The following is a 12,995-nucleotide window of genomic DNA, read 5'->3' on the forward strand; positions in this document are numbered from 1 at the left end:
TTCAGTTCAAAGTAAATAAGACCCGTCACTTTGCAAATGGTTGGAATATAGATGTCTAAGTACCAATGACAATTGTAGCTCCTCCAGATTTTCAGCATCCAGATGTATAATAGCACTCATTAATTTCCCCATGGGAATAAAATGAGGTTCCTAACCAATTTTTAAAGATAAAGATATCCTAATACAGGAGTTGGCAGTTTCTATCTTACAATGGTTATGAATGAGCATGTATTGACTCTTTCCACCAGTAAAGCAAGATCATTTTCTCCACAGGTAAAGCCATGAAAGCAAAGAATTCTAAATTTGGAAGTCAAGGAGATAGTCCTTGTCCTTCAAAGCTGAGTTGCAAATACTCATCCTTTCCTATATTAGTCCCCTCAACACCTGTAAAAAAAAAAAAACAGAAAGAACAGCGAACCAATAATTTCAATGTTGCTATTTATAGCAAACCCCATCTTTGAACCATGCTTTCAAATTCTCAAACTCTTAACATCATCATTTTTCTATCAAAACTTCTTCATACCCAACCCTTAGTTTTTTTTCAAACCCCCTCTTCTTTTTCTACATTTTGTTCTGATAAGCAATGGGGATAGGGAGTTCAAAGCTCAATCCACAAAGGGAGGCGGTACCAACCAAACTCCGTCCTATCATTCGCCGTTTTTTTGAGCAGATGAGACGACGTAGACATGCTGACATGTCCAAGAAAGAACTACTTAAAAAAGAGGTGGTAGACGATGAAAATTCTCAGGCTCAATCTCTACAAGACAAGGAGAGAAAGAGCACAAACTCTTCATTGGATGGGACTGTGCCAATAACAAAGGAAACACCCAAGACTCCTCTTCTACCTGAAGAGGATAGCAAGAGCAACACCTCTTCATTGAATGAGACTGTACCAATTTCAAAGGAAACGCCAGTGGAGGAAAAGAAATTGGAAGTGTCACCCGTGCCGGAGTCTGAGTTTGAACGTGACACAAGTAAAAAGCCTAAGGAGCATAAAGACGAGAAATATGCAAAAAAGAGTGGAAAGGATTGTAAAGACGGAAAAGAAGAAAAAGAAGAGGACAAGGTGGTTGAGAAGACTGTGGTTATAGAGGATAAGGTTGTGGTGGTGGAACAAACAATGGCGGGTGAGGAAGAGGAAGAAGATGAGGAGGATGAGAATGATAAGGTTAGATATGTATCCCCTGGATCACCAAGTTTTAGGGTATATTGTGTCCCATATGAAGATAATAACGAGGAGGAGGGTAAGTATTCTTGAATCTTTGAGTCGACACTCATGTTTTGTCTATGAAATTTGGGAAGGCAATACAAACGGGTGTTATAATGTGTGCAGGTAAGGAGGACAGCTTGTACACAAAATGTCTCAGTGGTGAGAGTGCTGAGAGTGCAGAGAGTGTTGTATCAGTGACTTCTGATGACGTATGTATTATGAGCTCTCTCTCTCTCTCTCTCTCACACACACACACACACACACACACACACACTGATTATAAAAATAGTAATGATAAGGATTTTTGTAACCACATTTTCTTGCAATGGTGTACTTTAGGCCCAGGAGACAAAGACAAAGAAGAAAACAAATAGAGGAAGGCGATTCACAAAAGCCATACGAAGGACTGGACCTGTAAAGAATTTGTTGAATGTGAAATCATGCTACTACCCGAGTTGCTCTGGAAATGAAAGAGCTCGTCTTCTTGCAGAAAAAGCTTGATTAAACTCTAGGAAGAACGAAGACAGCTTTTTAATTTGTTTCTGCTTTTTTCTAACTTCATAGGATTTTCAGGATTTCCTCTGTAGTTCTTGGTCATGAATCAAGTTCTTTAGAGAAGATAGGATTGTATATGTAATCAAAGATTGAGTCACTCTATCAACAGTCAGTGATAGGATGTAACCTGATTATATTTATTCTCCATGCATTTAAGTGCTACATTAATTTTTAGTACTAGCACATTTGCCAGCAATTCCCCTACATCTTCCATACGTAAGATTTCTCCATCCAACAAGTTTCATGAAGAAAATTGAATATAACAATTACTGGAGTTCAGATTTAACATGAAAAGAAATCTTAAATGCAAAATCAAGATGGTGTATTGTTGATTGGGCTGAGGACAAGGTTTGAAGTAGACGAAATTGAGCCAAAAAGAAAAAAGAATGACACAAAATTATCTAAACATATCTTTTACATTTTTCAATCTTATATGAACAGTTGTTAGTTCCTCTAAATAGCAACAAACACCACATGCAGGATTCAGATGACTAACATTAGAGCAGAATCTTCAAACATATTATTAAAAAAATATAACAATTGCACATAAGAAACGAAAAGAGATGTAGAACAACATTATTTCTAGACTATCAGAACCAGCAATGTAGCAAGTAGCAACTAATCCATCGAAAAATATATATAAATGCCAATACCAAACATATTACAAGAGTTTCACCCCAAAATAGAAATACAAACAAAGGAAAACCTAGGACAAGACAATATAAGGTTAACACCTTATGACTGACCAATATAATCAGAATAGCAGTAGCTGATTCATTCTTTTTGACATTTATGCCAAAAACACAGAAACACACAAGAAATATAAGAAAGAAACACTTACAAATATTAATAGTTCATGGTATATATCTAACTAGTCAGAAGGGAAGACAGATGCAAGGAACTCCTCGTCCTCCAAGAAAATTTGCAAATTCTTGAACTTCATTAAAAACCTTACTGCTTCCTCATTAAATTCCACCATGAAGGCCAGCTTGATCAGTTCAGAGAGTGCACCAATATGATCACTGTTTTCCCATAACAAACCCTCAGATATTGCTTCAGAAAAATATGTAGCATATTCCATTTGATTCTTATATCCAGTAGACCTGTCCAACTTCTGTGTGAAAAACTTTGAAGACTCTCTATCCCAGCATATCATCCGGCTTGCTCTTGCATTCATGATCTCCCCTGAAGAAAGTGATAAACTGTAGTTTACAGTTATCGGTTCAACTATCTCATGGAAAGTAATATTCAGAAACTTTCGGATAATTTCATGCCTCCTTTCTGCATCCATTTTCATCACAGGATTTGCTAGAAAACCAAGGATGAGAATAATCAGATCTTTTGTAATTAAATTCTCCTTTGGATTCACCTGATTGAGTTGAGCATCATCCACTGTGTATGATTCTTCCTTCTCTACAGACTCGGATATAGTGCGAACACCTATCTTCCTGTAAATGTCAAACAACTTCATCTGAGGTAAAGAAGGCTTGCTTGGTCGAGGGTACCAGACAAATAGAGATTGGGCAGAAAACTGTTCGAAAAGATCTTGCAGCTGAAGATCATCAGCAATAAAAACATCATGCTTGTTGAACAGCAAAACTTCATCTGAGCCAGAAGCAACCGGCAATTTCACCAGCTTCTCAGTGAGAGTTTTCTCAGTCTTTTCACCCCAGTGCTTCAAAATATACCCCCAGAACTTAAGACAGTCATCATGTGACAATCGACGTCCTGAACTTTCCCAAACCTCCCAAAGCTTACAGTAATCAGCAACTGAAGGATTGCATTTAACACGGAAAGCACGTGAGAAGAAGTTAAGTAACTTTTGCTCATAATATTTGTCAAGAACTTTCAGCAGCGAATTGAAGAGACCATCCTTATCATGCAGAACACATTCACAAGGGCTGACCCACTCTCCATTCTGACTTCCATATGGGATCCATATCCCTTTTGCAACTTCACTGTCTGGATCCCAATTAAATAGACTCAAGTAATTATATATTCGAACTATAGTAGGCAACTGAACATGGAACTCAAGGTGGCTGGCAATCAATGAGCATCCTTCTTCAACATCAAGGATGACTCCTATTGCCTTGAGCTCTTCTTTGTATAGTGTAATATTAGAACCATAAAAATCTTCATCAATAAAAGGTCCATCTGTCCGCTCCAAATAAGAGCCCCACCTAGGATTGAATAATAAGCACTTTTCTGGAGGCCTATAACCTTTAGTGGTCTTCAACCATTTTCGAGAAATTTGTTTTAGGAAAGGATCTGGAAAGGAGTAATTCACTCCATTTAAAATCCGTATGCATTGCAGCAATGAAAACACATTTTCATTAGTTATGCGGGCAGGATCCATGGGAAAGTGAAGACCAGCTGCTACAAACTTCGCACCATCTTTGAATTCAACAATAACCCCCATGTTCTTCAGCTCTTCCTTGTATTTATGAATGTCCTTGCCATAATAGTTGTCACTATCATCTAAGAAAGGGAGGTCAACAGTAATTGGTAAAATTGACTGCCAATCTGGCCCAAACAGAATGCAATCTCTAGGAGATCTCTTATCACCACGCCTAGTCTGCAACCACTTAAGGTCACGTATGTTTTTCCTAAGATCTAGAGGAAACACATGTTCATTATCTTTTAGCTGACTACGACATGAAAGAAAAGAGAGAACAAGTTCTTTAGTCATGGAAGATGCCTCCCGCTTGAATTTGTCAGCAAATTCTTTTACCGCCACCTCAAAATCCACCTTCACCCCAGTTTGCTTCAACTCGTTTCTGTAAGAGAAAATATTGCTTCCATAGAAATCATGATCAATCAATGCAAAACCTTTAAAAACCTGTAGAATGCAAACCCATTGAGGGTCGAACAAGAAACATTCTCCAGCAAACTTGTAACCGAGATTCGTCTTGAAGCATTTCACACCACTCAATGCCAGAACAAGTTTGTTAGATGAACCCAGATGACGCATACATTCAAGTATCAAAAGAACAGCCTCAGGTTTCAGAGATGACATTGAAGGTAATTTGAAGTTGTCTACAATGAGCTTATAACGTTCATTGAAGCCAACTACCACACCAAGCGACTTGAGTTCCTCTTTAAAAGAAAGGATTTCCTCTCCAAAGTAATTTTGATCGATGAAGGGAATGCTGCTGATTTGTGACGCAGTTTTCCATTCCTCATCAAACAAAACAGATTCAACTGGAGACCTGACACCGCACGATGTCTTTAGCCATCTCTTATCCTTGATACTGTTGATGAACTTATCCTGAGGAAGAAACTTTTCCCTCAAAAATCTGATGAAATTTAGTACAGACAGCACTTGGTCCCTACTTAAAGTGGAGTATTCTGTGAAAGACATAAGACGCTTTCCAATAAATTCACATGCTTCTCCATAGCCAGACATGACTCCAATTTTCTTCAGCTCCTCCTTATACTCATTTATTCCATCACCATAAAAATTTAGATCAAGCAACGGAATATCAACAAGCACTGATCCGTTCTGCAAAATGTTTCCCAGTGAATAGGAAAGCATGAATGACTCTGAAGGTGGCCGGTAACCATGACAGCCACTAGTAGTAATTTTCAGCCAGCTACCTTCCTTTATGCATTTCAAGAACTTCTTGGGAAGGCCAATTTCTTTATGTTTCATCTTTCTAATCCAACAAAACAGCAAGAATGCATTTTTCTTGGTGAGTGGCGATGATACTGTAGGAATTGCAGCATTAGGAGGAGATATATTAGGGATATCAGAAGCCACAACATAAGTTTTGAGGAACTCCAAGAGTGTTTCTCCAGAAGCAAATTCATCAGCAAAATAGCCTGGTTGCAAGTAGTCTTCTGCTAACTCAACGTAGCCTTCATTTTTCCATGGATTTGAACCAATCAATCCCACCCATTTGCTTCCCTTGGCAGGGACAAGAACCCCTTTCCTGTGACTCTTTAGATTTCCATAGTTATCCACAAGTGGCATAGAATCACATAAAACACCAACCTCCTGTTGGGAAAGAAAAGACTTTCGAAGCGAGTGGTACAAGAAGTGAACAAAGGCAATGGCACGCTTCTGGCAGCTATTGAGATATTTATTTAGGTGAAGTGCATATTCATAGACGCTCATAGCACCAACATTCACATGATCTCGTAGCCACCATGACACTGTATCCCTCTTAGAGAAGACCCGAATAGCTTCTTGTGTGCTTTTCGGCAAAAAAAAGTAATTGGCAGGACATTTGAATTCCTTGTTCCAATCAATCAGCCATGAGATATGATCAGAATGAAGGGATAAGGACACCACTCTGTCACGACTCAACTGCTTGGATTCATTTATGCTGCACAAAGATACATCGCCATAAAGATCCACATATTTTATTAGTGGAATGTCCTTGATTTTGGTTAATTCAAATTTGAACCTCCAGTTATCAGAAAGAAACAGTAAAAGCTCCAAGTACACGTCCTCTGACACTCCTTTAACAAGTTTAGAACTTTGGATGCACTCTGCGTACCATTCGTTGTTGACTAGTTCCACACCCAGGAAATTCAGAATGCTATCATATTCTGTTCTATCAAATGAGGAGCTCAAAATGTGCTTTCCATGTGATGAAAGATGAACCAAGCTCACCTTTTGCTCCCTTGCCTTTTCCAGAATGGTCCAGAAAGCAGGCATAAGCCTACCAACTTCACGAGGTTGATGAAAGGACTTCTGCTCCGTGTATGACTCACTTGGAAGAATACTTTTTTCAAGAAGCTTTGATTTGATGGACTCCCTGACAACATTCAACTCTTGATAAGAAGAGCTGTTGATGGGAATGAACCTGAACATCGGAGCCAAACTAGACACTGGCGCATTCACGGAATTTATAACTAGTGAATCAAAAGCATTGATAAAAGCAGAGGGCACACAGTCAAGAATCCCTTGGTTCCACTTGTTGTCCAAGAGAATTGTTTCCCTTGATGAGGCAAGAAGAAAATCGGCCTGAATTATGAAGGGAAAGTTAGTAATCATCTCTGTAGGAAGAAATGCATAGATCCCAGGTGAGCTCATTCCCCTGTGGAGGCGCTCATCAAAAGGAAAAGCCAATATGATCACCAACTCTTCAACTTCCATTCTCCTTTCCACTTTGTTTTCTTGCCTGACAGGAAACTTTTGCCTCCACATAAAGTAGCTGCATTCTCCCTCATAGTCCTTATCCTTTTCATCAGCAGAGAGATGGAGTGTGTAGGACACAGCATCAATGTTCTTCCTCACCACCAATTCAGTCACACTTGTAATTGCTATTGCACTTACTGTATTTAGCCTAGGATCCTTGTTATGTTCCCTGACTGAAAGCTGCCTAATCTTTGATAGGAACAATAGAACTTCAGGATGAACATTTGAGAGCTGCAGCTTCACAGGTTTGACCTTATCGAACTTCAGAGGTAAGACTATTGTTGTCGTTGGAAGAGTAGTCCCAGAACCATATATTTTTTTGATGTCAGAAAGAGTTGGACTCTCCTCGACCCATTCAGGAACTATGTACCCGAGATTGCAATGTGGACAAGGCTCTTCATTAAACCGTATCTGATATCCATTGCTGAATATGCATGGCTGAGAACTAACCAGAAAGACGCTCTTAAATCCAATTCCTGCATATTAATAGTAGAATAAGCTACTTAGAGCACTAAGAGAACAGCTAAATTATCCTGTCCAGTAATTATCCTTTTCTTTCAAAATAATTGAGTATATAAAACATAACACTCTGCACTGACATCTTAAGATTAGAATAGAAGTCAATTCACAAGCATTAAGATTGAAGAGAGAGAGAGCTTAGGGGCTGTCAATCCCATTGGTTATTGTAATTTATTTATTAAAAAAGGTTCCAACTTTTAACGACATTTTTTCATTGTAGTTTCTAAAAGAACATCACAGGTTTTATGAGTACAGCAAACTTTTGGAACGCATATCTTATATTCAAGCCATTAAGTGAGGATTTCTGAAACAAAAGAGTAAAAACATATACTAAAACATGTTTGGAATATATTTTCAAACCTGTTTTTACCTATTTTGAAAAAATATTTTAAAAATGGTGGACCAAACAGCTCTGGAGTTTCGTTTAAATTTGAAGAACCATTTATGTTTTTAAGGATTTGCATTTAATCATAACAAACTTTGGCCCTAATCATTTGACTTTGTCTTTATGTCCTTGACTAACAACTTGTTTGTTCCAATGTAAAACATTTCTCAAAAAATGTTTTCCTTGTTTTTGAGGGTTTAGGACAACTGAAAAACTGGGTCAAACTGAAATCATTTTCTGTTAATCAGGAAAAACACATTCTTAGGGTCTAAAAATGTTTTATGCTTTTCAGGCTCAAAAGAACAAAAACCTCCAAAATGACAAAAGTGTCCCGTAATCTATAAAATGACAACATTACCCTCAGAACCTACAAAATGATATTGAAACATTCAAAATGACCATAACACCCTTTAAACATTTAAAATAATACAAATATCCCCTAGAAACCTCTAATATGACCTAGATATCCTAGAATCATCTAGAACGATAGAAATACCCATAAACTCCAAAATTGGCTAGAGTAACCTCAAAAATTTTAAAATGCCCTTGAAACTACAAAATTACAAAAATAACCTAGAAACCTATACAATGATAAAAATACCCTCTTGAAAACCTCTAAAATGATAGAAGAAACCTTAAAATTTCCAAAAGACCAAATTACCCTCAAAACTAACATAATAACCAAAAAACCCCTAAACTTACAAAATACCTTTAAAACACACTATGACTAAAAAAGCCTCTCTCTTCTTTACTGTTTTTCTTTTCTATAATTAGATGGTTACCATGGGGGAGAGAGGATTTGAACCATCTCCATTGAAAACACTAGGAGGTGCCAATTGAGCTACAATATTCTTGGCTACTAAAATGCCCCCTAAATCCACCAAAATGATACCAAAAAAAAAAAAAAAAAAAAAAAAATCTAAAACATTGAAATAACAAAAATATCTCATGAATCCTCAAAATTTTGGGAATCGCCCCAAAATTTTAAAAGTCGTACAAAAACAAATTTAAAGTACTAGTTTGGAGGTTTCAAATGTTTTTAATTATGATTTGAATGTGTAAGTTTAGATAATAGTTGGGCTATTAGTGTAATTTTCAATAATTTTATTTTGTTCATGCTTATTTTTAAGTTTGATTTGATTTTAGTTGTTCTGATTAATATTTTAAAAGTTGTGATTTAAAGTTGTTATTTAATATCTATATATAAATATAGAAAAGAGTTTTCAAAAACACAACCAAACACCGAAAAACAAACAATTGTCTTTGAAAATATTTGGCTAAATTTCAAATTACACCCTTTAACTTTGCCTAAAATTCAATTCAATACTCTAACTTCATTTTATTTAATACCCTAACTTTCAATATTGTTCAATTCAGTCCTCTAGTTAATCTCTGTCAACTTTGTTTGTTTTAAATGGAAAGACTAAATTGAACAAAGCTATTTTTACAAGAGGAAGTATCATTTGAACTAAAGCTTATTGGTGACTAAGAATATACATTGGCTTAAATACCAAAGACTAATACACATTATCTCTATCAAAATAAATTGTTAAATATTAACATTCCTTCATACCTTGACTTGTTTGTTCATGTTTTCTATAACCTATATTTTGACTCTGCAAAATTTCATCATGCGAGAAGATTTATTTATAGATTTTATGCTTTGAACAATCTTTCCAAGGCAACAATATTTCATTCCTAATTCAAGCAACTATTGTAACCCATATTTCATATGACTCTTAAGTTAGCATTTATCACTAGAGAATAATGGGCGGAAGTTGCTCTTTTGTGGAGAAATTATTAGGTCCACCAAGAGGATTGCCACCATGACCTCCCAACCGATAAAATACTGTTATTTATGCAAATGTGACATCACCTGGTAATTTTTTATTTTTTATTCATTATGCTGATTAGGAAGCTCACTCACACATTTGCATAGGTGGCATCGTCTCATTGGTTAGGAGGACCACTTCAGCAGTCCTCCTGGTTGACCTAATAATTTCTTCCAATTGTGGATCAACGAATTTTGATGTTTGACTTAAACAAATAAATCAAAACTGTCATGCTTGTTCTGACTTCTTTCCAAGTCAACCCAATTAATATTATTAATAGTCTTCTTGACAAAATAGCATTTTGAGTAAACCATAAATAACAACTTTTGGTGTTACTAGTTCTCATAACAATACTTAGACTAGAGTGGCTAATATAAGCTGTAATTCTAGGAAACTAGGTAAAGTACCTTTCTCTCCGATATAACCACATTTCCTGTTGCCTTTCTTGGTGGACCGACCAACACTGCAAATAGAGTCAATATTTTTTGATGAGAAACCTTTCTCATTGTTGAAAATCAACAATGTTGCTGGAGCCCCTGTGTTTGTAATGTCCTCAGAAGTTATGACAAACTCAAGAGATGGATCCACTCCCTTCACGTAATTATTATCTTCAGCATTCTGACCAAAAATAATTCAACATTATACATAAGTCAATAGAAGTCAACCCTATTCTTTTGCTCCATAAATACATCTAACACTAAGTCTATATGAAACCTTTTTTCACAGGAACTATGTTTAGAAGTTTGGAGGGAGAGAGAATAGAGCGGAAAGAGAGAAAAGGCCAAGAGAATGATTGCATTTCCCCCCATTTAATTAACAATTAAGTAAAAGAGTACTCCACTTTGTTTGGATGTTAATTTGGAAGGAGAGAAAACTATAATATCATATAAATTAACAATTATAACTATCTTTTGCTAATTTTAAGAGTTCTTCTATGGCCCCAACAAAATTTCACAAGTGGAAGTGTTTGTCTACTATAATTCAGAATAAAATAAAATAAGATTACATCCAAACCCACCACAACTCAAATCAAGGTTATTGTGAAAATGTTGTGAGCATAGACTTTCTCTAATTTTGAAATAAAGATTAATTAAACCTTCTCCCTTTATTTCCCTCTCCTGCTGGAGAAAATTTATCATATATCCGATACATGTATCCACCATCTCACATGGGATATATAGGGACGGAGGCATAGTTTGACTTGGGGGCAATTCTATAAAATTATACTTTACTCCCCTCTTTAACAATATTATTAATTCTTTCAAGAGTAAAGCTATAATTACAAATTTTTTTACAATTTATTGATGTAGCAAATTCTTATTAGTTTACATTTGGACCCACCGCTTACACTAATTTTTTACTTACCAATAATTACTTATCATAGCAGCAATTTGTAAAAAAAATTTATAACTAACATTTTCCTCCTTATAAAAACTACAAAAAAAAGGAAAAAAAAAAAAAAACTATAGATCTAAAATCTTAAACAAAATATAAAAGCCCAAAACAATTAGACCAACTACAAAATTACCAATATAAAAAAAATAAAAAATAAAAAATAAAAACCCTTAGAAGCTGCTCGGATGCCGGAGCCATAGCGCACACCCCATCAAATACATGTAAACATCCCATATCCCTTCCATCCAAACACAGTTCTAAGATAGAATATGTGAATAAAATACAGAAAAATGGTGTCCCCTGGTGGGCCCATGTAAAATTAACAATTTGTCATTTGAGTGAGTTTGGCATCCCACATTTTCTAGTAATTTATCTTTTAAAAGATGAGACATAAGCGTGTTTGGATTGATAAAAACTGAACTCAAATTCAGCAAAAAAGAAGAAGAAAAAACTCAAGAAAACATGAGCCCCACTGAAAATGAAGTTATTTGAATTGATTTTTTAGTTGAGTTTTTATAATTTAAAACTCAAAATTTTGAGTTGTTAAAAGAAATTGAAAACAAAATTTAGATATTTCCAAATTTTGAGTAAAGTGTTTCAATGGGTCCCACTACTTTATGCACAAATTTGAGTTTTAGATTTGAGATATGCATCTAAGATATGAAACGAGTGAGTGAAAAAACAGAATTAGAGATATAAGTTATGAAAATTGAATTTGAGTTATGAGATTTCAGTTATGAAAACTGAGTTATGAGTGAAACCAAACAGCCTAAGGTTTTGTCCAAAATATAAAAGTTGATTAAAAAAAAAACTAATTTTGTTACTTCTTCAGTAAAAAATAAGAAAAAAAAGCACAATCAGAAGCTAAAATCTTCTAGCCACAGATGTCTGTGAAAAAATTGTAAAAAATAAATCTTGTTACACACTTAATGATGAATGCACACACTCCTTAAAAAATTGTGTTTTTGACAACAGTGAGTGTGTGATAATTATTACTCAACCGTTTAAACATTTAATTTGAAGAACAATGACATGGGCAATCTGATATTCACAAACATATACATCATTGAGAGCCAATAACAAAAATAAAAACGCAAACACACAAGCATATACTATAAGAAAGAATGAATGAAGTTGAGAAAGTAACCTGAATGAGTTCCATGAGAAAATGTGCATCCTTGGCATAAAGCTCAGCAGAGAGGTTCTTGACAGCCTGGTGAAGATCCTCTATTAATGGGTTCTGTTCCCCTCCAATGGAGAACTTTGTTCTACGTATCTTTTCAATGTGTTCTCTCGCTGCAGCCTCCATATCTGTACGTAAAAACTACACAAACACAAAAAGCTGAAAAACCAGAGATTTCTGCTTTTGCTTACAGAGAGAGAGAGAGAGAGTATGAAATGTACACACACATATATATATATATATATATGTAAAACTCTATATAGAAGGTGGTGACGAAGCTAGCTTAGCTTACTTCTCGATGTAGTAGAACTAGGTTGATGAGAGAGAAAAGTAAAGACTCGTAGGATTGTACGGAAAGTGGAGCTTTTCGCACTGATTCGACCGCTTGGGTCAAGTTGTTTTAAAGACCTTTGGTTTCTTTTTCATTTTTCCAAAGGAACTCTGACTAGAGAGTGTGGAATCATAGTGGACGACGAGGACTTTTGGACTTCAATCGGTCTTCTTTTCACTTTTTTCCTATTATATTGTCATTTATGATTAGAAAAAAATATACAACCTTAACTATTTTACCATTTCTTTATCACAATAGTGATGAGCGTGGTCCTCAAAAAAAAAAAAAAAAAATTATGATGAGCGTAAGTGGCAGAGAAAAAAATAAAGTTTAACGTGTAAATAATAGGAAATTATTCACGGCCTATCACATCAAAATTGTGATAAAAAAAATGGTGAAACTGTTCGGAATCCTAAAACCATGATTGATTATCAGTCTT

The 12,995-nt window shown here is 35.5% G+C and overlaps 2 protein-coding genes across 2 annotated transcripts; one reads left to right on the forward strand and one right to left on the reverse strand.

The window, feature by feature from the left end:
- Positions 1–583: 583 nt before the first annotated feature.
- Positions 584–1,711, forward strand: LOC126704360 (uncharacterized). Its single transcript, XM_050403344.1, has 3 exons — positions 584–1,244; positions 1,334–1,419; positions 1,550–1,711. The coding sequence occupies exons 1-3, from the start codon at positions 584–586 to the stop codon at positions 1,709–1,711; spliced, it is 909 nt and encodes a 302-aa protein (XP_050259301.1).
- Positions 1,712–2,368: 657 nt separating this feature from the next.
- On the reverse strand, positions 2,369–12,454 carry LOC126703565 (uncharacterized). The gene is made up of 3 exons (XM_050402525.1): positions 12,190–12,454; positions 10,055–10,265; positions 2,369–7,387 (listed from the first exon to the last, which is right to left on the reverse strand). The coding sequence occupies exons 1-3, from the start codon at positions 12,349–12,351 to the stop codon at positions 2,637–2,639; spliced, it is 5,124 nt and encodes a 1,707-aa protein (XP_050258482.1). The 5' UTR covers positions 12,352–12,454; the 3' UTR covers positions 2,369–2,636.
- Between the last annotated feature and the right edge of the window lie 541 nt (positions 12,455–12,995).

Source organism: Quercus robur, chromosome 10 (genome assembly GCF_932294415.1).
Source record: "Quercus robur chromosome 10, dhQueRobu3.1, whole genome shotgun sequence".
Taxonomy (NCBI): domain Eukaryota; kingdom Viridiplantae; phylum Streptophyta; class Magnoliopsida; order Fagales; family Fagaceae; genus Quercus; species Quercus robur.

Excerpts from the sequence above, each read along its gene's own strand:
- LOC126704360 (XM_050403344.1), top strand. The coding sequence starts at position 584 with ATGGGGATAGGGAGTTCAAAGCTCAATCCACAAAGGGAGGCGGTACCA. Across the intron at positions 1,245-1,333 it reads AGATAATAACGAGGAGGAGG|GTAAGGAGGACAGCTTGTAC; the intron begins GTAAGTATTCTT and ends TAATGTGTGCAG. Across the intron at positions 1,420-1,549 it reads TATCAGTGACTTCTGATGAC|GCCCAGGAGACAAAGACAAA; the intron begins GTATGTATTATG and ends GGTGTACTTTAG.
- LOC126703565 (XM_050402525.1), bottom strand. The coding sequence starts at position 12,351 with ATGGAGGCTGCAGCGAGAGAACACATTGAAAAGATACGTAGAACAAAG. Across the intron at positions 10,266-12,189 it reads TTCTCATGGAACTCATTCAG|AATGCTGAAGATAATAATTA; the intron begins GTTACTTTCTCA and ends ATTTTTGGTCAG. Across the intron at positions 7,388-10,054 it reads TGGTTATATCGGAGAGAAAG|GAATTGGATTTAAGAGCGTC; the intron begins GTACTTTACCTA and ends ATTAATATGCAG.